The 26,023-nt window shown below is 38.7% G+C and overlaps 1 protein-coding gene across 1 annotated transcript in view; it reads left to right on the plus strand.

Moving 5' to 3' along the window:
• Positions 1-307: 307 nt before the first annotated feature.
• LOC117405667 (dystrophin-like) overlaps positions 308-26,023 on the plus strand; it is a 689,570-nt gene continuing 663,854 nt past the window's right edge. The window contains exon 1 of the mRNA XM_034008883.3: positions 308-586. Within this exon, the coding sequence (XP_033864774.3) occupies positions 505-586 (82 nt within the window). The 5' untranslated portion in view covers positions 308-504. The remainder of the gene's footprint in view (positions 587-26,023) is intronic.

The following is a 26,023-nucleotide window of genomic DNA, read 5'->3' on the forward strand; positions in this document are numbered from 1 at the left end:
CACTGGCACGCAACTCGTCCTAAGTCAGTTTACAGTGTAGATGCAGTACAGTGAGTGGGCACAACATCGACGGATGCACTGAATCATGAATGCCTGGATTGTTTGCTTAGTGTATATTCGCTTATTGCTACTTCTGCATTGATCGCCTCGGAAATAAAAGTTCCAGGAGTTTGGAAGTCGATGTTGATTTATTGCATGTCAGGTTTTATTCATCCCTGCTCTGCTTTCGCGTACCTCTCAGACCCACGTCTATTTTAAGGAAGAGACAGATCAACACCTGTTTTCACTGATCTGGATGCTTTGACAGTTCATTTTCCTGATGTCACTGGCATCCTATTTTGCTCCCTTGTCCCTCCGGGTGTATTGCACGTAGGTACTACTGAGCTGAGCTCGAGCTTCAGTTTCTTCATTGTATTTGTCCGTGGTTCTTCAGACTTTCTCGTTTCACACATTAAAAGGATTCTACGGATCTGCTTGCTACTACACTTTACTTTAAGGTTAGCAATGGCTGAAGCAGGACGTCCCGAAGATCAGAGAGAGGACTCGGTTGGGGATGAATTCAATGAAATCATCAAAACCAGATCGGGTAAGTGAAACTTTCTATTGAAATTAAACGGAATTTGTAATGTAAAAAAGTATAAATGTATTCATTGTTTTTGTTTTTCTGGTTGATTCTAGGCCTGCAAACCAAAGTGTCTTTGCTAGCACTTTTTAATTTTAATTTTTAATTTTTATATTTGGTAATCTGTTGGTCACTTTTGGTTAGGAATTTAAAACGTCCTGGTACTTGAATTCAATTGGAAGAGCGTTACCGTTACTATATATGCGACAAGATGTTTTAGTGTTGAATGTTTAAGTTACATTGTTGTTGCAGGGACGGTCAGTGTGCGTTGTAACTGATGTCAGGTTAGATTATTTTCAGATTTTTAAAAAAGTTTTACAAAAGTTGAAAAAGTTTGGGGATTTATATGATTCATATTTATATGCAATAGTAGCAATACCATACTCTTTATTGTTATGTTGTTGTCTTTTTTAGTATGTACTACTATTGAAAATTATTATTATTATTATTATTATTATTATTATTATTATTATTATTATTATTATTGGCAATAATAATAATAATAATAATAATAATAATAATAATAATAATAATAATAATAATAATAATAATAATAATAATAGTGGTATTCTATTACATATTGAAAGTTGTTTAAGTCGTCATTTTTTTAATGACTTACAGATTTGAAAGAAATGAAGTTTGGACAATGGTTGAGCTGGTAATTAATAAATTATCATTTGGACGTGATCTTTTTTTTGCATTAAGTATTCACTAAATACTTCATGGACTCGTTAGCAGAGGAGGTAGACATTATTTCTGCTGTGTTTGAAATAGGACAGGTCATTCAAGACCCTAGATAGCACAGCTGTAATGTTTCCCTCTGAAGTGAAGTTTCAGTGCCCATTTTGGAATCCAGCAATGTGCTGTGGCTTACCCTTCTTAGACTAGACAGCAGAACTTGACACAGTGTACTTCAGAGTTATGATATGCAATATATTCTGAGGTTTGTTATAAACTGTATTAAGTTGAGTATTATGTAAAAGAGGAAGCCAATAACAAACACACTGCTACTGATGTACACAACTACATATAATAGAAATACAGTGAAATGAGGGTCGTCAAATTTCAGGGCGGCGGTATTAAGATCTGTTAAGAACATTGAATAGGCACCAGTGTCTTTACAGTTGGTACACACCTGTGTTCTATGATTCTCTCAATACGGTTCCATTAGAGTTTACTGTATAACTGACACATTGTTTTAACCGCTGTAATAGTAATGATTCACATCACATGCTTTTTCATGTATATATTTTCCTCATGCTTACAAACCGTCCGATGTCTGATGCAAGCCCCTTAAATTAATCTTCAGGGGATGCATTGTTTTGGGTCACACACAAAAAAAAGCATTGCTGTTTGAATAGTACAGAACAGAGGCACACAGCGAAAGGTAATACAGTCATTAAGGTTCTGGAACACTTTTTGATTCTGTGTTCTGAAGTGCTGGGGGCGGGTGGTAGTGCAAACAACACGTATACAGCTTTGCACTGTTCTAATTACAGTACAATTATTACAAAGAGCACAGCAGGTTCTGTTTTGTTGAAATATTGTATCTCTTGTAAAAGCCATTAACCATTACGTTGCAAAATGTATGTTTAACTTTTTCTTTTTTTAGAAACACATGGTAGTCAAGTTAGTCTTGTAATGGGGGCTTTACAACATTTTAACACAATGCTCTGCATTTTATGTTATGGCATCTTGTTAACTCACAGAGAGTTGTTGACAGTGTATTTGACTGGTATTACATAACACCATAAGAGTGCCGACTGGTTGCTTGAGCCATGAGATACACTGAAGTGACTGTTAACCTACTGAAACGTATGAATACAACATGAAATACAATTTGTTTCACTCACAGAAAAAAAGACAATGCTATTAACATGCATTGTAAATATACAGTACTGCAGTATATACAGTACAGTTTGAATTATAAGGTTATGTGTTAAGCATAGCCTCATAACATCACGTGTACATCATTTTTAGTGGTGTATTGCTAGTCCCTGTGGCAAAAACACCTTACCTTTTCAAACTAATGTTCACTGTATGCTTCAGAATTACAGTCTGCACTGCTGTTGTGGAGCTGAGGTTAAAAAAATTAAATACAAATCATAACTTATTTCCTTAATTTGGAAATGGATATTTAATACTTGGCATTATCCCAGCAGTACAAAGAAGTCTTTCATACAAAATCAAGTACATGCAATTAGTTCTAATGGCTTGGGCCATAGTCTTAGCCATATGAATTTTTTATGTCCTGTTGCTATAACAACATTTTCCATTGGACCTCCTGTAGTGCCAAAGTGTGCTGAAAGTCACAAGGTATTTTTGCTGGAGAATCATTTTACAGAGCAGGTCCAAAGGAAACATTAAACACATGTGCGTGAGGAGAAAGTAGCCCTACAGATGGTGGAATGTGTGCTCTTTTTAATGAGGTATATCCCAGACCAATCTGACGGGAGTGCGTTGCCGTTTGACGAGGAGAGTCCTTAATAAAATAATCAGACGTTTATGGGATTAAAATATGCAATTCTTAGAAATAATGCTATAATACAGTACTAATACTATCAACAGATGACCTATGCAGGGTTATCACGCTGTAGAATTTTAGATGTATTCTGTTTTATAGTATATTTAAAATAGCAGTGCTGTATACTTATCAACCTCAGGGCTTGAGGATCCTCATTTCTACAAGAGATATTCATAAGATATGAATAAGATGATTTATTTTTATTCAAGCACTGTAGCTTTGATTATAACCAGCTGCCTGCATTGAATAGGTACAGTGGTTGGCTTCCTCACTATAGCATAAATGACACTTTATCAGAGAATATTTTATTGTATGTAATGATTTTGACAGATATATCCACAGCCAAAAAAGTAAGGTTATGAAGCAGACAGTCAGCCCCTTAAAGTATTAATGTTTGGTTTGGTTTCTTTACAAAGTAATACAGTAAACCTTTTTTTCCCAATGAGGTAGTTGTGTTGAATGTTCCCAAAGCAGTCGTGTGTCCTATAGCCAGTTAGCGGTATAGGAAGGGGGTCAGTGAATGAAGCATGTGTTGGGGGAAATGCATCCCTGTGGGTTTGGCACAATTGCAGTGAAATATCTTCCGGAAGGTTGTCAGACTGACCTCATAACACCTGAGTAAATAACAAGCACATGGCTCTTGCAATGTTACGTGTAGTCTGGTGAAGGGGACTAAAGCAACATGAAACAAATCGTAAACCTGAACACTTTTTTTTATCTGCAACTAGGTATAAAAAGAATTAGTGATGGTAAAGTTAAGTGACTTCAAAGTACAGTACAGTCAGCACCCATTTTGTCCACCTCTTATTAATCTGTCACTCTCATTTAGACATCGATCAGCAGTGTAACAGATTGATTCTGTTAAAATACTACATATAACTTTCACACAAGCATTATATTGCTCATTATTTACTCTCATTAATCCTTCCCAAGACATGCGCATGGGCTAAGAACAACCAGGAAGCGACAGGAACGCACACGTCAGTAACGACTGAACTGTGTAGGTAGCCGACTATTCGAAATATTTTTTTATTTGTTAACTAACTGAACAAAGTTCAAAGTTAAAGTACTGTAGCATTGCCGATATTGCATTTGATAAAGTAGAAGCAAGTGCTAGCCAACAGTACTGCTCCTGTCATAAGTGCACTTGCACTTTATATTGTAAGTATAATAGTCTTTTTTAATGTTTTATTCATTACTGTTGGTTTCAGTGTTGTAAGCTGTTGGCTTAAAGTTTTTGTTTGAATGTATTTTTCACTGCCTAATATACCATTTAAATGCAGCACAGTACAGAATGGTGAATGTTCTTTTCCAGTACTGTAACTTCAATTGCAATATAAACTGTATGAATGTTATTGTAAATGTAATGTTGTTTGAAAATTCCATTTTTATACTAAACTTATGTGCATTTATGGACTATTTCTGATATAATGGTGTGATATGCATATTTGTTGTCCATATGAAATCAAACCACTTTAATGGAATTCTCACACCCAGAGGTTTTCATGCAGGTAGGTATATAAAGGATATAAATAAGAAATTGAGGTGTTCTAATACATTTTTTCTGGATCCGCATCATAATCTAGTGGTTTTATAAAACCGTCACTCATGTATCAGTCAGGGGAACCTGTGACAATACAGTAACTGGCAAATCCTGATCTGCAGCCAAATTGAACATTTCTTTATTTGGTGTCCAGACAGTTGTCAGTTAGCATGTTTGTTACCTTATTTTTGTTACATTGACACAGTATTTTTATAGTTTGTTATGCTTTACCGTAGTTTATCTGTGATTTATAATATATATATATATATATATATATATATATATATATATATATATATATATATATATATATATATACAGGAACATCAAGCTGCTTGGAGATGGAGATGGTCTTGTAGCCTTTACCTTTGCCATGCTTGTCTATTATTTTCTTTCTGATCTCCTCAGACAACTCTCTCCTTTGCTTTCTCTGGTCCATGTTCAGTATGGTGCACACAATGATACCAAACAGCACAGTGACTACTTTTCTCCATTTAAATAGGCTGAATGACTGATTACAAGATTGGAGACATGTGTGATACTAATTGAAGAAACTAATTAGTTTGAAATATCACTATAATCCAATTATTTATTATCTTTTCTAAGGGGTACCAACAAATGTGTCCAGGCCATTTTAGAATATCTTTGTAGAATAAGCAATAATTCATCTCTTTTCACAGCTTCTTTGCTTTATTCTATGACATACCAAAGGCATGCAAGTATACATGATAAAATAGCTTTTAATTTCTTCACTTTTCAGGAGGAATGAAGCATTATTTCAATGAGCTGTAAGGGTACCAACAAATTTGAGCACGTCTGTATATTCTTTTAATACACTTTTACACAATTTACAAAAAGTTTTACTCAGTTTTATACAAAAACAACTTAAAAGTACTTACAGTCACCTCTATTTAACAAACACAGTGTGGTAAAACTAATGGATTGTTTTGTAGAATATAGCTAACTGGGAAACACACAGTATGATCACCCAGATGGACGAAATACACATTTGGCAGACTGTTTATAGTTTTATTTGTGATGGAACAGAAAGCAGAAAAAAAATATGTTAGACGTGATAGGTGTGTCTAAAGCAATTAAAACACTGTTTCTGGCAATTAACATACAAATGGTATTACCAGTATCCAACAGAAAAAAAAACCCTTTGATATGCAGCCTTAATGACTCAGAGAGGCAGCAGTCTCCTAAATCTCCAGTGTATCCTATTTCAGCACCAGCATGGCCTCATTGTCCATATCTTTCTTTTCTTTTGTCTACACAACACAATAATAGATGTGTACCTTATACTGCCATTTGAGCGAAGCAGCAGGTTTCTAATGAACAAATCACACTAGAAATGCAGTGCACCAGATGTTTTTATTTGACGGATTCAACATTATAATAAGTGGGAAAACAACACTTGGCAAGAAGAGAAAAAAATGCTAATAATTTGTGCTTCAGAGCCTATAATTCAGTTGGTATCACGTTGGTCATGGCTTTTTGTGGACATTCAAGTATTTTCAGCTGTCTCTTTAATTAAAGCTTGAACCATTACAGATGGAATAAAATAAACCCATCCATCCACCTGCTGTACAGGTAGCCTTAACTAATGTAGAGCTATCTGTCACAATAGATATAGGAGGTCTTCAGCTAGCACTGAGCCCCATGCATTCAACTGGCAGTAAACTTGCCAACATGTTTAATAAATGAATCAGAGCAGTATGTTGTCAATTTGTTAAAGGTCAAATGCTTGGGACATATGTAAATGATTGTTATCAAACCCTGTGGTGAGGTCTGTAGGTTCCTATCAATGTAGCAAAACAGAATGGATTCATGTTGGCGTGTGCTCTGACCACCAGCTGTCTAGTAATGACTTTCACAGCTGTGCTGTCAAGTATTCTTAGAATTTCTTTGAAAATACATAGTTGAGCCTGACTTTTAACTCTTTCAGTGTATGGCCTTTGAATATATATTGTACACATTGAAGGGAACCATTTTAATAAGATTTCAACTCACAACATGGCAGCCTTGCATGGCTGGAATGAGCTTGTCAAAGACCATTTGGTTCTTAAGATTCCACAGAACTATTGGACTTAACTAAAATCCACAGTATATACAGTAGGATGGTTGGTAAACCTGAAAAGGTAAGAGAAAGATAAAATTGAGCCAATTTCAGATTCATAGCTCATAACTGGGTTTGTGAAATATTTTTGACATGCTATTTTTGAATGGAATAGAAACTAATATATATATATATATATATATATATATATATATATATATATATATATAGAGAGAGAGAGAGAGAGAGAGAGAGAGAGAGAGAGAGAGAGAGAGAGAGAGAAAGAGAGGGAGAGAGAGAGAGAGAGAGAGAGAGAGAGAGAGAAAGAAAGAGAGAAAGAGAGAGAGACATTGGAGTATATTCAATTGATCTAAATTCTGCTGGATATAAATACCAACACTGAGATAACTGAAGTGTTTGTGATTCGCTGAAATGGATTTTTGCATGCAAAAACATATAATACGCGAGGATGGGTCCTATTTAATGATTTAAAGGACAGCATTATTTAGATCGGCCACTTGAATCGAATACTCTCCATTTGATAGATAAAGACCACAATTTACCATTAATCTTCTAGAAAAGTCCTGGTGACAAAATGCTTCAATGGTGACAAAAAGGCAATGGGTCTGCAACAAGAGCAGTATCTGCAATTAACAAGCAAGATGCACATTTCCTGTTATACTGTCAGACAAATAAATTGTATAGCCACTACACACACTTGCTGGGTGTTTATTTTTTATGCATTTACAATAACAGTTCATCTGTCTGCATGCCCTGATAATCACAAAAGCAGGAACTAAAGTTAATGATTAGTTAGCTGCACATTAACTTCAAGCTAAATCCAGCTGGCAGGGGCTGAAACTGTAAGACTGGATGCAAAGGGACATGATATATCTTTACCCATAATAGTTTGAGCTTTTATCTGCATTATGTGGTTGTTTCAGCACGTAATACAAAAACTACCATTTGAATTGCCATGTGTTTTGTAAATATTATTTTTAGGAGAATAGTCCAAAAAATGCAGTGTGACCTTGTAATGCCCAAGTGATATATTTCCTTAGTGATTTGCAGGCTTCAATCATGATCAACATGCTAGTTGGGTTATTAAATGGCACAATCATCACATAAATACCATTTATTACGTTCTGTGTGGTTGAGGGTTGTTCTAAACTACTGAAATGCTGTATCAAGTGTGATGTTGATGTAATATTACTTACTAAAATGTTTCTTTCACGGTTTTTATGAGAATGCTTGTTGTAATTCCTGCATCTAAAGTAAATGCAGTATGTAGCCCATGCTGGTAGCAGCAAAATACACCAAGGTAGTCTCCACCTTTACAGACAGAGCACACGGCAATGTGTTTGAAAGAACTGTTCAAGCTAAATTCAGTGTAGACAGGGATGATTAAGTGAATTCAAGTTGAGCCAGGGTTTATGTAATTTTCCTTGTGCAAGAGGTCACTATTATTGTACGCATTCAGCTTGAACAAAGAAGTAGAGGGGTCGAAAGAGGCCACCCATATTCAGCGCCTTGACAACCGCAGTAAATTTAAACAAGATAACTGCTTGACTGTGTGTTCATTGATTAACTGCTGGCTATTATCAGGTCAGATACTTTGGTTTCTGCACAAAATGTGACAATGATTTCAATGATTCTTAACTAGCTTTCTCAAATTGACTCGTCTTTTTCCACTGAACTCAATTATTGGAAGCTTGCATCCTGATGCAGTATCCATGACGCAAGGTCTTACTAAATTAGAGCCGGAATATATGAACCGAGCAAAAATGAGGTAATCAGACAAGCGGCACAGCTAATAAGTCGCTGATCAATTTTTACTTTGATTAGGTGCAGTCTGTAGGGTATAACTGGTGATCAGTGGCATATCAAATTCTACAACATTTTAACAAAAAACAAACAAGTTATAGATCTAAAATATTAAAGCAACCTATTAATTATTATTATTATTATTATTATTATTTATTTCTTAGCAGACGCCCTTATCCAGGGCGACTTACAATCGTAAGCAAAAACATTTCAAGCGTTACAATACAAGTAATACAATAAGAGCAAGAAATACAATAACTTTTGTTCAAGCAAAGTACAAGTTTGACAAACCACAATTCAATAATACAGCAGGTAATAGTGATAGTTACATCAGGATATGATTAAATAGTGATAGTTACATCAGGATGTGATTAAATACAAAGTATTACAGGTTAAACACTTGGCAGATTACAGTATTCTGAAGTACAGGATTAAATGCAGTAAAATAGGGGGCTGATAAGAGCAAAATAAAGCACATTTACATGAAGGGTGATAGTGTACCAGGATATAAACAGAGGAGTTCTACAGGTGCTCTTTGAAGAGGTGAGTCTTAAGGAGGCGCCGGAATGTGGTCAGGGACTGGGCAGTCCTGACATCTGTAGGAAGAAAATCTGCGATGACAATTGAAGAAGTGGTTTGTGTTGCTTGGGAAATCTTCCCCAGGCTCACTAAGAGAGAACAATGCTGTAGGTATGGAAGCTGGTGAAATGCGTTAACAAGGTGAATATTACAAAGGAGATGAGCACTTGAGAGTCTTGGGAAATTAGAACCAATTTAAAGTGATATACAGTATTTTATGGTAATTCAAGGTTAGCTTCTTGATACATTACTTAAAGTGTTACAGAACCCCCTGTAACACTTTACAAGAAACCCTTTACCTTTGCTGTATCCCATGTTGCCCATATCGCAGATTTTCTTTTTCTACATATTCCCGATTGTTTTGATATTTGTATTCACACATCATGGATAAATCAACAAGGGAATTACTTTCTTTCAACTTTTACTTAGGAACGTTCATCAGGAGAAAACATCGCAGTTCATGCTTCCTCCTGCAATAATCCTAGTGCTCTGATTGAAATGAGTGGTGTATTGTGGATACAGAAAATGGTTGCATTGCGATCTTTAAGCGGGATTCGTTTTGCCCAGTTGATTTATGACCCATGATATGTGAGTAAAAATGTCAAAAATCGGCAATAAAATAAAGCACTGCGATACGGACAACACGGGACACAGCCAAGGTAAGGTACATTTCATGTAAACGTTGTAGTGTTCTCTAACACTTTAATGTCATATAAAGATACATTCCTGTTGATATTTTAACTAGGAAAAGGTATAGCCTTATGTGGCAGGGCAGTGGCCTTACATGTAAAAAGTTTGATTGCGTGTGTTTACATTATAAATAGGGCTTGCATTTTTCGGTTTTTATTTTTTTCCATAAAAAAAATGCAGATTGGTCAGTAGCCATGTCTTTGCACACAGGCCGCCTTCTGAAAGACGTTTTCTTTATCTAGAAAGGGTTGAATGATTGACATTATTAAAAATATGTTGCTGAAATTCAGGTTTATCGGTTATCGGTTTATCGGGGGTGTTTTTTGGTTATTATCGGTTAAAACCAAAAACCTCAAGCCGTAATTATAAATAAAGTTTGTATACTTTGAATTGAAGTTTGGCAGGGATGTGGTCAAAACCCCATACGTGAGGAATGTGGCCATTCCCAAACTGGTTAATTGATTGCCAATTTGGGGATGGTCATCTGTATAAAATAGCCAGATCCTTTGTTGTTTGGTTACTTTAGGGAAAGGACTGGGAGCAGCAGGTTGTGCTAACACCCTCATGCTAACCAACAGATGCCATGTGGAGACAGGTCACCCAGGGTAAAATGCATTAAATATGCCCTGGCTGTTTCCGCATGGAACGGTGGTGTCATATTTCTTCTGCTTTCTGACAAGCTCCAAGTATCCCTGGTGAGACAACCACCCCCTCCTTCCAGGAAAGCATTAGGAAAACTACCATGCTATAATTGTAATCATATTGAATCCATACACCCTTTTTGTAAAAAGTGAAATCCAATGCTTGCTTAAAGATTTTAAAGAGCAAGGACATTAGATTTTGTTCTAGCTTTATAACTGTAACCTTACCTTTTGTTTGTTGTTTGGTAAAATTGTTTGCTAAAATTATTTTGCATGGTGCAATGTCTCAATAATGTTTTATTTAATACTTTCAGTTTGATATTTATAAACAATCAGTCAATCAACTTTATTCAATCAATCTTTATTTTATATAGCGCCTTTCATAGAGGACCGCCATCACAAAGCCCTTTGAATCTGTAGATGCGTCATAAACAGTAACAATTTATGGTGACACTTTAGTTTAGGCAACTATTATAAGTGATTATAAATAAGGCTACGATTTTGTCATGGAGGTCACGGTGGTCATGGAAATCTTGAAAATCATGAATTTGAACAAAAGTCAGTGAAATCTTGGAAATGGATGTAAAAACAAATTTGTTAGGCACTTCCTTTATTTCCTTTAAAAATGCAGTATGTCATGTATTGAAAATACAAATCTGCGAGTATCTGTAAATTGTTACGTGTAGCTATGTAGGTCAGCGAATGAGATTTGTATTTTGTAGCTGAGCGAGCATGTGAATGAACACAGATCGTATGATACTGTAAAATCTCGGTTGTGATCTTCACATACATACAGCGCTTGTTAATATTTTTTAAACAAAAACGTGGGCCTGCTTCTTTAAAAAATATTAATATTACATTTTATTTCTTGAAACTTTTTTCATACAATGTAGTGTACCCAAGTAGTCTGTTGAAAATAAAACTCACTTTCTCTTAAACTAAACATACTTCAGACTGCTGTTGAACATCTTTTTTTATTTCCTGTATACTGTAGATACAACAAGAGGTTTATCTATTTTGTAGTCTTTTCTGCTCTTTGTGATGCCCATTTCTTGGACACGGTGCCTGCCTGTGTGAATTGATTTACAACGATTTTGGTTTGTTTTTATTTTTAAAGGGGCAGTGCTCTGTAGGCTGCTTGGAAACAACAAATTTAAATGTGTCGTTCTTATTATTGAAGAAAAAATATATACAGTTTCATTTTGAACACGGTAATAAAAACAATTATGACATGGTGATTTTGTATATACGTCGGACATGCACAGAGAAATAGGAAGTTTATTTCTGACACCGTCTGTTTCGCTATGGTGTGAAAGCCTGCATTGTACAGTATTCCAAAAAATAAAAGAAAAAAGGTTACGTTGGTGTGAAAAGACCTATACTAAGTTGTGAACTCTAAAGTAACATTTAAACTTGTCAGCAGTCAACAGCAAAATGTCTTCATATTATTGGTTTTGGTATAATATTTAAAAGCTCTTGTTTACGTTGATGTAGCTAAAGCTACATTTTTTGGTGACCTTTCCGTGAATTTTTTTTTTTTTTCCACAACTCGCCCGTGAAATGTACTAAAAGTCACTGTGCCAATATCATAGCCTTAATTATAAACATTGAAACGTGAAAACTAAAGGGGTAACTAGCTTTCTTAAATTGAAGCTTGTACCCTGATGCCATATCAGGAGGCTGTGCGGTCCTGTGGATAAAGAAAAGGGCTTGTAACCAGGAGGTCCCCGGTTCAAATCCAACCTCAGCCACTGACTCATTGTGTGACCCTGAGCAAGTCACTTAACCTCCTTGTGCTCCGTCTTTCGGGTGAGACGTAGTTGTAAGTGACTCTGCAGCTGATGCATAGTTCACACACACTAGTCTCTGTAAGTCGCCTTGGATAAAGGCATCTGCTAAATAAACAAATAATATCAATGATGTTAGTAATCACCAAAACCTTTAATAACACATTTAGAGATATTTATATGAATTGATCCTTAACTAAGGAGTGACGTGAAAAACATTAACCTTTTCCATGAATGTAATATTTTTTTCTGCATGTGTATTAAAAAAAAATGCTTACTATAAGTGTTTCTACAGCTTTCACTATATCTGTCTCAAATGAATGGATAATGTAATTCTTTGTTAGGGAAGGCTGGGAAATGCTCTTAAACTGTCGTGACAATCTCTCATTATTAGATGCAAACTAATGCTTGCCTGATTTAGTTACAGAAAAGCTTTTATCTTTAAGAACATAAGAACATGGAGAAAGTTTACAAAGGAGAGGAGGCCATTCAGCCCATCTTGCTCGTTTGGTTGTTACTAGCTTATTGATTCCAGAATCTCATCAAGCAGCTTTTTGAAGGATCCCAGGGTGTCAGCTTCAACAACATTACTGGGGAGTTGGTTCCAGACTCACAATTCTCTGTGTAAAAAAGTGCCTCCTATTTTCTGTTCTGAATGCCCCATTATATACTCTCCATTTGTGACCCCAGGTCCTTGTTTATTTTTTCAAGTGTTTTAAAAAGCACTTCAGATTATTTATGTGTTCAAAACCTCTTCTCCAGCAATCTGAGAAATTCGCTGGATTATTAGTTCACCAATAGAAAGGCTTTAATGTATTTTGTTGACAATCTCAGTTGAGGTGATGTATTATATTTCTGTTCCTGGTTCTTGGCAATGCAAGGTTTCTGCGACAAGATATCTGTATTTCTCCAGGGATCTCACTGACTCCAGCAAATACACTTTCATTGTGACAGTGCAAACATATTGACAATTCTCTTAACATTCATGTTGCCCCTGTTTACCATAAAGAGCCTTATGTCTACTTTATCATAATTTTACTAAATTATAGTGAGCTGCTAGACAGCATGCATTTAGATAATGGTAATTATCTAAATGCAGCAGGGCCTCTGCTAAGAAATAAATAATAATAATGCATAAGTATGTCCTTTTTTAGAATACACATACATTATCATTGGTTTTGCATTAAACTGGGGACTGAAAGTTGACATTTCTTCTGTTTTTTTTTTTTTAATGCAAGGAAAATGAAATCAATGCCATGATTTTGTTAATAACTCATAAAAACCCAGTAAACTAATTTGCCGAACTTGCAGTAGTTTATTGACATCCCTTCTATGGGATTTCATAATCTTTTTTTTATCAGCCACCATGAAGAATGCTCACACTGTAAATTTTACATGGCGGTGTGATGGGGTGCTAGCTCGCCCCTATAAATATGTGTTTGGTATTGTTGTTAGTTTTACTGTTTTCATTATGTTTTTGTGATTCTTGTTTTGGTTTGGATTGGCAGGGAGGGGGTTAAATTCCTCCCTGTAAAATACATGTGAGAATGTGGCTGGAGCCTTAAGTGTTTAATTGTTAATTATTAGTTAATTGGGCTCCAGCCACAGACTATAAAAGGCAGGTGAAACCCGTTGTGTGGGAGGTTTTTTGGGGTGAGTTTTATTTGTTGGTGTGCTGTGCTGTTTAGTTTTGAGAAAGAAACTGTAGTGAAGGCGAATGCCCAGCCTACATTTCTGTATTTTGTTTGAACCTTTTTGTTGGCCCTTGTGCCTATTTATTTGATTATTTTTTGTTTAATAAAGATCATTATTTTGCCCCTTCCACTGTCTCTGAGCCTCAAACCTCTGTCATCCTGCCACACGTGGTGTCAACAGTGGGATAGCGCCACCTAGAGGCTCAGAGTAGTATTTTTTTTTTAATTTTTAATTTTTTTTAATTTTTGGATTTTTGGAGGGTTTTTTTAGCGGTGCACAGAATGGGGAAAAAACAAAGGCAGCGAAGAAAGCAGCAGCAGCAGCGGCAGCAGCGGCCGCCACCACCAACCCAAACCCTGTGGGAGGACCCAGCGAGCTTGTTCCTGTGGTGCTCCTGGTGCGGGAAGGAGGACCACCGGTGGAGGTCCTGTCCGGATGGGCCACCAGCTGACTGGTGTGGGCGCTGTGAGCTGGATGGCCACAGCTGGGCAGGATGCCCCCACAACCCGGACCAGGAGCAGCTACCAACCCCGTCCTCGGCTGCCACCTCACCAACACCGCCTTCACCACCATCATGGGAGATCTGGGAGTGGTTGGTGCACCCCGAAGCAGATCTCTTCCACGACCTCCCCACAGCCCTCAGCACGCTGTGGCATCGAGATGGGGAGAGGTGGGAGGAGTGGGAGAGAGACCCGGGGTCCCTCCAGGAGATAGCCGTCATGGTCCTGGCATACCTGGCGATAGACATGGGGGAGATCCCCCTCCTTGAAGAAAAGGGGGTGGAGCCGCTGCCGTCGCCCAGAGAGGGGGAGCCGCTGCCGTCGCCCAGAGAGGGGGAGCCGCTGCCGTCGCCCAGAGAGGGGGAGCCGCTGCCGTCGCCCAGAGAGGGGGAGCCGCTGCCGTCGCCCGAGATGGAGGAGCCCGAACGTCCACAGCCCGAGGGGGAGGAGCCCGAGCGGGAGGAGTCGGTGCGTCCACGGCCCGAGCGGGAGGAGTCGGTGCGTCCACGGCCCGAGCGGGAGGAGCCGGAGCTGTCTCTCCCTCCACCGCCAGCAGAGGGGGAACAGCCGGAGCTGTCTCTCCCTCCACCGCCAGCAGAGGGGGAACAGCCGGAGCTGTCTCTCTCTCCACCGCCAGCAGAGGGGGAACAGCGGGCTCTGTCTCTCCCTCCACCGCCAGCAGAAGATGCTGGAGGTCCCTCCGAGCCTCTGTACCGGCTGCTGAAGGGAGCGCGGGGGCAAACTGCCCGGCGGCTAAGAGGCACAGCACCGCCCAAGGATGCCTGCCTGTCCGCATCGCCTGGGGTTGCCTGCCTGCCCGCATCGTCTAGAGAAACTCTGTGTGCTTTCTCCTAGAGATGCTGGTCCGCCGTCGCCTGGGGTCGCTGCTGGTCCTCCGTCGCCTGGGGTGGAGCTACTGTCCCAAGCGCCAGAGGGGCCAGAGGATCCAGCGCCGCCAGGGGGTCCAGAGGGTCTACCTCCTGCTGCCAACAGGGAAGAGGAACTCTGGCTACTGCCACCCTTGCCGGAGGTTCCTGCAATGTTGGCCACGCCCAAGGATGCCTGCCTCACATCGCCTGCTACTCTGCTTTTGTTCCTCCTAGGGTCGCCGAAGGTCCTGCTTCGCCTGGGGTCGCCGAAGGTCCTGCTTCGCCTGGGGTCGCCGAAGGTCCTGCTTCGCCTGGGGTCGCCGAAGGTCCTGCTTCGCCTGGGGTCGCCGAGGGTCCTGCTTCGCCTGGGGTTGCCTGCTGCTCTGCATCGCCTTGGCAGCCACCGTTTGCAGAGTACGAGGGAGAAGTGGAGCACCCACTGCCGTCTTCATGGCCAGGGGCTCCCCTCCCGAGCTTATCCCGAGGGTCCGCTGCCGCCGTCGCCTCCCAAGGGTCCGCTGCCGTCGTCGCCTCCCGAGGGTCCTGCTTCTCCTGGGGTCGCTGCCAGTCCTGAATGGCAGCAGGAAGTACTGTGGCCGGAGCCTCACAAAGGGGAGCTGCCGGCCACGAAAAAGGGGGGGTAGGTGAGGAGACCACCTCCACCACAGCCCCGACCACCACCCCTGTGCCACAGCCCGGCGCCTGGGGGTTGGATCCCTCGGCCTGGGCTCCCGGACACCCAGGCTCCATGTCTGGACCTTTGGTCGCTGGGCCTGACTCCCAGGTCGCAGCACCACCAGGCACAGGAGGTCGCCTGGTCTCCTGCTCCGCTCCCCCTGGTTGCCCAGACGTCGCTGCACTGTCGCCTGGGCTCGCACCTCTGCCTGGGGCTGCAGCTGACTGGTCGCCTGCCTGCGCTCCCGACGCCCCATACAATGCACCTTGGTTCCCTTTCGCCAGGTCTCGGTCCCGTCAAGAGGGCGCCGGGTTGTGGACTGAACCTCCCTCAGCATTGGGAGAAGGAGGACCTCCCACCATGGCCGCCCCCTTGGGCCACTTGCTTCCCCTCGTCCGGGACTTTGGGACTAAGGGGGGAGGTGGCCGTTGGGGCCATGTGTGCTGCGCACAATGGGGGGGGGGGGGAGCCTCAAACCTCTGTCATCCTGCCACAGGCGGTTTTATAATGTTTTTTGTATTCCTTTCTGAACTCAAATACAGCAGACGTGTGGGGAAATAGTTTCCCTTAACTTAGAAAGGCCAACATTACTTTCCACTGCCCATAATCTGGGATCAAAAAGCCTGGACTAGAATACCAAAAAAAAAAAAGATTCGGCACACACTCTTCTGAAAAAATAAATGAGGACCTGGGCAAACATTAAAAAGGATTTGAGAGCTAGAATGACTGCTCAGTATTTGCCAATTTTGGCCTCAACCCTGTTCTGACGGGGTTTAAAATGCAAAATAATAATTTTCCTTTATGCTTAATCCAGGTTAATGGTTTGTCTGACCAAAGACAAATTCAAATCAGCTCCTAGCTGCCCTCAATACATTAAAAAAGCAATTGAATGCACTACCCTGTCTTTTTTTACATTGCTTGCAGGCAACTCAATGGCGGTGGGTAGTAAGCAGTGTTATCCAAACCTCTCTGATTCTGCACCGTAAAACCGAACACACGGACCAGTGACCCGTGATCATCCAGTAGCCACAGCTGTCTGATTAGTGCCAGAGGAACTACTATATCTCCTCTCATGTTAACATGGGTCATGAATCTTTGAGAGACCACGCTTTTAAAATATATTTGTTGATCTGTATACCTTTGTGTTTATATAAATGTCTGCATGTTGTATGCATTTATTACAGATTATCCTCTAACCAGTGGTGTAGTGGTAAATAAAAAAGTGGGTTAACTCCCTTGTTTGGTGGAGTTGAACAGATTGAACAGATACATTGTTATTGGCCCTCAGCCAACCAGAGCCCCCCCCCATACAGTTATTTCCCCTCTCAGGTGCTGTTCACAGTCACAGACCCGATGGTGCCCTTCACGTGAACAGTCCTGTGAGTGTCCTTTTGCAGGCTAGGATGAAGGCTACTAGCACCGCCCTGCAGGTCCAGTATGCCTAACAACAGAACATTAAGAGAACATAAACAACCAATCACAAACTCACACACACAAACAGAACATGCAGTCCAGTGGCCACACCCCCCTGCTCGCGCCACAGTTCTGACTGAGAGCTCTCAGCTGTCAGTCTCGCACGCAGTAACACAACACAGACACTCACCGTTAAAATATCTTGTCTTTACCCAGGGTTTGCATATCACAGGAGAATAGAAATGAGTAAACTCTGTATCCCTTATATGAGAAGTGGGTAAACGCTATATTGCCCAACTTAAAAGTGGGTAAACGCTGTTTACCTGCGTATACCCTTGACTACACCACTGCCTCTTACCCTCACCTGTCTTTAAAATGTGTGAGTGTTATTTTCCCAAGCTGGCATTGTAATCAGATATAACTACAGGTAACAGAACACAGCTCAGTGCTCTAGTCAATAGCCACCTGTTGTTTTAAAGCACATGTGTTCGGAAGCATGGCCATTCTGTGAATTAAATGGTTATTTTTACAATGTGTATCTGTGACACAGTGGCTCGTGTGGTGACGTCAGACCAGGAATGAATGGACACAGTCTGTTTAGTACTGTTGCGCCGGTTTACTGTAAACAGCAACACAGAACAAACAAAACGGTGCAGTGGCCAAAACAAATAGACAAACAAAACACTAACAAAAAGCAAATACTGTGCTGGTCTTCCAGCACGAGTAGCAATTGGTTTCTTTTATAATTTATTTCTCCCCTCTCTCCCATACTGCCTCACTCTACACCCAACCCTGTGTGCGTGAAATATTCATTCTTTTATACAGCTGTGCTGAGACTCGATTGCTAATCAATGATTCACTTGAATCTCGGCACAGTCTGCACGTGGACTAATTGTGCACTTCCCGTGCCCCCATACAAATACCCATCTGAATCTGCACTTGAAGTGATTGTGCATTTCCACGTGCCTAAATACAAATATACATTTGTATTACCTGTGCTACATAACCCACTCTCCATGCACCACTACAATAATACATATAACAGACGACATAAAACACAAAATACGCACAGGGGCGGGGCACCCTGCCACAGTCTCACACAAAACTTGTTTTCTAAAACTTAGTGGAATACCGCAACAAAATGGTGTTTCTCATCAATTGGCCAGCTAGTCAGGAGTTGACCTCTTTATGATAACAACATGTGGGTTATGTAGTTCTCCATCAGTTTTCATCCAGATTACATCATGTTTCAATGGGTTGTGGCTAGTCCCAGGCCAACAGTGTTTGTTCAAAATAAATCAGACTCCATACTACTAGATAGTACAAAGACGAGGTGTAGTAAGTTTTGAATGAAAGATGGAAGAGAGACAATAGCACTCTTGCACTGTGAAAAAAGAGTCTCTTTTATGATAGTCAGTAATGGCCCAAAGCGGTCCTGCAAAGTTCAAGGGATCTTGGTGAATGCAGTTTAGACAGCAGAGTAATTAGAAACATGCCACACAGTCTTACGTCTTTTTTATTTGTCTGGGATCCCAGCCAGCGCTGCCAGATTTTTTTTGCAACGCCCCGCCAAATTTTGGAAGTAACCAGCCAAAAAGTAGCCAAATTGTGTTTTTTTAAATCTTATTACAAAAGCATACATAAGTGCTACATATTTATATAAGATAAAAAAAACAAACAGGTAAGTAATGTTTATTTAACAGTTTATTTATTTATATATGGGCTTTGCCTGTTTTTTTTCTCACAATTTACAGTACGAGCACAGCTGTTTCTTATGTGGTGAGATCATGCGATCCACGATTTTTTAAATTTTATTCCAAGTAAAATTAAATTGTCCTCAACTGTCAGTGTATAGTCTATAAAATAATAAATTCTAATTATATTTGTACTGATACAGTTCTTAATTTGTAACAAATAATAAAAGAAAAAATTCTCCCTATTTTACAATTAAACAAGAACCCCGGTCAAATACATACGAGTGTCAATCATCTGTAAGAATCCCCATATTAACCAGTTCTGAGGAAAGAAGTAGGCGGGTTCACCATTTTCTTCAGCCGGATTTGCTGAATGCAAGTGTGGGCATTTTTGTGATTTGTCATTTTATTGGATGCTGAGCTTCAGAACAAAGTCACGTCCAAGGGGGAGGGCGTGGTATAGTATGCAGGGCATTGTGGTGATTGAAGTCCTGCACTGATGGCGACCTCAAAATGAAAAGGAAAAGAAAAAAAAAACATACACTGTAAAAACAGCCAAAAAATAGCCAAACCGCCAAAGACAATATTTACCCACTAGATGTTTTAAAAACAAGCCAAATTTGGCTGGAAAATTGCTAATCTGGCAGCCCTGGTCCCAGCACAGGTTTCAATTCTGCGAGCTACTGGTCACATGCATCGTTGTGTATATGTTTCTTGATCAAGAGACATGATTTTATTTTATTGTATTTTTTTAAAGACGAATGTATGTAAGGTTATCAGTAGGTGGAAATATAAAGAAAATAAAATAAAGCTTTTTGTTTGTGAAGATTGGCCGCCTTGGAAGGAACGCTGTATGTTTTTCAATTGGCAGTTAGTGGTTATCAAGCACTAGGAGTGTCAATTTATGCCAAACGCAAATTTGAAACGGCATGAAACAAGGATTTGTAAAGGCTTCAGTGTACAATGTATATTGGTCTGGATAGGATCTCCACATGCAATACTGCAGTAACTTAGTACAGATTCCCTGTTGGAATAATTTGAACACCATGGGTCCTGGAGGCGGTACAGTTTTAGGAAAGGTAGAATGTTTCTGTGTATGCTGGATATTTCCTTGCTTCCATCTGTCTGTAATTTAATATTATGTAACTGGCAGAAGTGATTTTTAAGGTTTTGGGTTGTCTTTTCATCATCATCATCCACTTGCTGCAGGGAGAGGCAGAGCTGAAGTGACAGAAGTCCTTCTCCTCTAACAGCTGCAACCCTGTAGATCAAATGTTTATGATTCAAACACAAATCTTGAGCAACAGATTAGAAACACACTTTAGGGTTGATATACTTTACACATTTATATTTGTTTAGTTGTATATTTGCCACTCGTATATTTACATACACAGGCCATCTTCATGCGTGCAATACTAAATCATGCTGTATCTTTTTCTACAACACATGAATTAGAATCACATATATTATATATGGAATACATAAAGGCAAAAGAACAGTTTTTTTCAGGAGGAAAAATGTTATACAGTACACATAGAATGTTTCAATTCCAATACAAGTGTTCTGTTCAGTTTTATAGCCTACATCTATGACAAAACTTTGACATCACCTAGAATTTTTGAATTGAGACATCATTTTAAAAAATAATAATAATAATAGTAAAAAAAAACTAAAAAATAAAAAAAAAACTATATGAACATAATTAAGATATTTTATTTAACATCATGCAATCAAAGAAACTACCAATGGTATCGCAAAAGTCTACCGGAAGCCATAATAGTAGTACAGTATTTCATCTCCCTTTTTTCAATTTTTGTCAGTTTTTCATTAAGTATATGGGAAAACTACAAAATGGTATGTAATTAAATAAGTTAACATGCAATTGCGCAGCAGGTTTCATTTGACTTTATGAAACAACATTTTTTAAATCTATAGGGTGAATCAAAACGTTTGGCCATAGCTGTATATTTGACAGTAAAAGCTGCTCTTAACTTAAAGTAAATGCTATATTGCAAATAAAATCGTAGTAGTTACCAAGCTGTATATAAAATGAAATTGACAGTAATAATAATTTTAACAAAATACTAATTTAGGCATGACAACAGAGTGCTTCACTTCAAATAACCGACTGCGTTTTCCTAATGAATTGTATGGGTATTTCCTATCGTAGTAGCTAAAGATCACCAGTTGGTGACAGCAAACATTCAGCCTTCAGATGAAAAGACTGCAAACTAGATTCAGCTTTTGATAATATTAATAAGGAGTGTTGACCAAGACATTAAAATGCATTTTCTAACTAGCCAGTAGTATGATCCCCTCTTGTCTTGTCTTGAAGGTGCCTTGGTTCTTTGCTCACCTGTTACGTGTTTTAATTTGAGAATATACAGATCCTTATAACACAACACTATACTATAGATTAAACATTGCTGTTGCTTCTAGGAACGAAGTCACTTCCTGTAAATCAAGTGTACACCAATGGTCTAGCTGCAGACCAGTGACTTACTGCACAGGGAATGTTTATGAAGCTAAAAGCAGCAACTTTATTATCTATAGCGTTAGGCTTGCAAAATGAGGAAATTCCTTGGTTAAATTATACAAAAAAGCAATGAATGAACCAAAAGTTTATCATCAAAACAAAAGGGGTGGATTAGGGGCAGTGATGAGTTTTCTCAAGCTATGTAAATGAGATTGCAATACATTGTGTAAAAGTGGCTTTTCCTCATAATAGCTTATATACAGTTAACATATGTTAATAACATTATTTGTCTAGCATATAACAGGTTTGGCTGATCTAAATCATGTCTATTTAAATTGATTTAAATCATTTTTCCATTTACTACCTATTTTATATCGTTTCTCAAGGAATATACATGAAAAGTATGTTTTAAAAACACAAACATCCTAAACTCTTACTGTCTATAAACTAAAACTCTCAGGGCTGTATTCTGATCACAGCGCAAATGCGAGTGCAAGCGAGAATGGCGCTTGCCCCCGATTCTGCACTGAAATGGTTTTCTGAAGATGTGTCCTGCCCTGTTATAGAGTGCCTACCCCATCATTAAAATATTCGCTAAAGCAATTCTGATGACAGTGCAATGGGGTCCCAAATAGACAACTGAGCACTGTGTTAAGACCCGCTGAAACCAGGTTTATTTAGTGGTGCAACCAGGAACTTTTATAATTGAACACACTATAAAAAGCAAAGTAGTCCTAAGTAACAACTGCGTACATTTGGACTGACACAGAAAGAGGAAATCAAAGAAAGAAAAGTAAAAGAAAAGAATGCCTGAGATGAGTGAAGGGGATTTTTCTCATCGCTAAATTCTTGTAGTTCACATATTGTAGTTCAAATTCAGAGGATCCCACCGTGATAAATAATTTGCTTTATTTATGTATTGATTTAAGACTGAGTAATTTAGTTTGGTATGTAACTATTCACAAACCACCATTTCCAACATCCTTAAGTTTACAGTTTGGAGGTACTGTAGAGCTACAACTATGGTACTACAGAAAAAAAAAAAATACAGAATAAAAAAAATATATATTAAAAAAAATCTGATTTAAATCAACTAAAACCGTTTTTTTTTAAAAAAAACAATTGCCTACCCTGTCATATAGTAAGATTTTTCTATCAGTTCTCTGTTATGTTAATATTAAAGCAAGACTATAGTCGTATGTTGTGGAATACCAAAGATGATATCAGCATTTCTGACAAAGCAACAAAAATGAAGTATGTTTATACCTCAGAGACTAAAATGCTATTTATGCTTAAATAATAATAATAATAATAATAATAATAATAATAATAACATTGGCCAGTATACAGAAATACAGTAAAATCACTGCTTGCATGACTAGAATGTCGAAGGGATGTTTTCTTTTGTAGCACATCCATTAAGGTTTCACAGTGGGGTATCAAACACTGTTGTGCTCAACCTTGATTTAAGAAACACAGCTGGGTGAGAGTTCTTGTCTAATCAATAAGACCTTTCATTGCTTCGAAACCACACAGACAGCTCTCCAGGGGCATTATCTTACTTTTTAGGTTATTCATACAAACTCTTTCTTTTGAATCGATCGGAAAGGATAAAAGAGGCAGTTATTTTTCTGGGTCTTAAAATATATTCCTACATGAGAAGATCTCATTTTCTTGTGCTAAAATATTGATTGTGCCCTGTGTAACAGCTATTTATATCGCCCCCTTGTGGTGAATTAGTAAAACATGCTGGCTCCTAAGGCACTTAAGTATGCAGTGCTACTCAAAGTTTAAATAACTTGCAGCATTTAAAGCTTTTTTTAACTGCACTTGGCCCCTTAACTCTTAAATAATTTCAAATAAAAATGAAAAATACTGTATCCTCAGAAAATCTGTTTTGTTATGTACAAGTAAACATTGTTTCAGGTTCAAGCATATTAGCTTTCAGAATGATGTGCAGTATATGTGGCCAGGAAGTCAGGCCTTGTGCTAGCTGTGGTCTAAATTAAAATTGTACCCAGGCCTTTTCATGTCAAAGCTGCCTGCTGAGGTGTTACTGCAGCCACATAAAGATGATGTGGTCGTACTTCCAGAGTCTTCAGTAGTGTGAAATGAAAGGGTGTGTGTCTTATCTGAGGAAGACCTTTGCCATAGAGAATAGTTGTAATGATACATGTAAGTAGGAAGGTTTCTGCAGTACCTCATTAAAAGAACATCGGGGGAATTAATCAGAATAATGTAATAACATAAATTGTAAAACATGTGTCAATTACAACCAAAACACTCACTCTATTAAACTTTGAAAATCGCCTTGTGAAAGGATGGCCACGGTCAGCTAAAAAAAGGAAGAAGTCGACACAGTGAACTGTAGTTGAGTGCTGGGTAGCACATATGTATTGTATTTAACACATACAATCAAAATAAACCGTCAAAGACAATAATACAGTAAACTCAGGTAGGCAAACTAGCCTCTGTTGTGGCACTTGACCAGTGTGTACTGAAAGCACAATTTGCTGCCAGTCCTTTCTCTCCTTTCTGGCATTCTGCACCCTTTTTATATCCACACTTGAACCATAATTAATTAATTGATTAACCAAGTGGCAACCAGTCAACTTCCTCACATGACTGGATTGGAGGAAACGATAGAGCCAGTTTGTCCTCTGAATAGAGGAAACAAAACAAAAACTAAAACATTTACACTACCAATTCTATTTAGTGTATATAGGAATCAAGTTGCTTAGTAAGCACAGTCTTCCTCAAATTACTATCAAGCATCCCTTTCGCTTGTTTTGCAGCTTTGCCCAGTTTATTGCTTAGTCAGTTTCCCAGTGGTTCATGACTAACATTTTATTTTCTTTTATTACGTTTGCATTTGGCTTTTTTTAGTTAGTTTAGTGTCATTACTTATTTATTTAAGTCTAAATAATGGTCTACACAGAGTAATTTAACAGATGCGACAGACTCAACAACATTTTTTAACTCAAACTTCCAGCTTCCAGCTTCAATGTTAACAAAAGTTTAAGTTAGAGTATGCAGCACCTTTCATCAACAAACCTAAAAAAAAAACGTCCCTAGACACCTGAACACCCAGACTTAGTGTGAAGCTGTGGTTATCCCGAAGTGTGTCAGAATGAACCAGTTAAGTCTTGTCATAACTTTTGGTTTATGTTACTATATTCAAATTTCTGGGCAGCTCAATCAGGTTACTTGGTGAGCTAGTGGATGGGAATGGGTGAAATTGGAATCTCTTTCCATCAAAATGCAATTTTCCACTAAAAATGTGCTCCTGAAAATGCCACCAGCTAATAAAAGCTCAAAAAATAGACCTGTAAAAGACACTTGCAATTTGATGTTCTATGTACATGAATGGATATAGACTTTCCTGTCTTGTCTAGACAGTATGTTCAAATATGTATAAATAATGTATATCAATACCTAATTAAACCCAGCCACACATTGCCTACTGCTTGCATTAAAAAGTAATCCATGTAATTAATTCACTTATGTGTAGTAACAGACTAAAAGCACTTCTCGCCATTGCGTTACACCAGTCTTGTAATTTTTAAGTTCTGACTTCAAGTGAAAGAATGGAAACCTCTTCAGCATTCAGCAGCCCTATTGCCTTCAAAAATCGGGGTTCAGGGATCTATTAAGCAATTCGGAGATGGTACATTAAATTGTAATCATATAGGAGACCCTGTACTCACGCTGAATGTGATTAAAATAAATCTGGATGCTTTATCTCAAGTGCTATTAAAAACAGAAACATGTCATATCTTTGAAAATAAAGTGTCAGGGTCTCATAACAAGCAATTACTGTCCATTTATCAAGCTGAATTACCAAAAAGGCACACATGCTATAAAACCAACCTAACTTCGTCTTTGGGTTTAAATTTCAGGGCTATCTCTTCACAAACTCTCCTACAGTTTTGTTCAGTGAACCAGTTCTGCGTTATGTGGTGATAGACAAGCCTTTTACAACTCTTATGAAAATGAATTGGCCAGGGGTCACACAGGTTTAGTGACAATAATAGGAACCAAGTTACAAAACTGTCTTATTTATCAGTGCCTAATTAAGTCTTAGTGTAAACCCACCATGCATATGCAATAGAGTGGTCTTTTGGCTGCCGCACTATTGTTTTATGTAAGCCAGGAGTATTATTGCAGAGTTTCTTTAGGATGAGCAATACTACTCCTGTTTCACTATTAAATCATTGTTCTGTCACTTAGTATTGTGCCATACCTGGTCTAGTTTTACCATACAAAATCATATATAGTAGCATTCGAGCATGTACTCCATATGGACTGAATAAAAACTATTGATTTTAAAAAGCAATACTTGTTAAGCTTATAAAAGCTTACCATAGTAAAAGTATAGTGAAAGCATCGTAAAGCATGGGAAAGCAATGTAAAGAACAATGAGGTATGGTA

Source organism: Acipenser ruthenus, chromosome 9 (genome assembly GCF_902713425.1).
Source record: "Acipenser ruthenus chromosome 9, fAciRut3.2 maternal haplotype, whole genome shotgun sequence".
Classification (NCBI taxonomy): Eukaryota; Metazoa; Chordata; class Actinopteri; order Acipenseriformes; family Acipenseridae; genus Acipenser; species Acipenser ruthenus.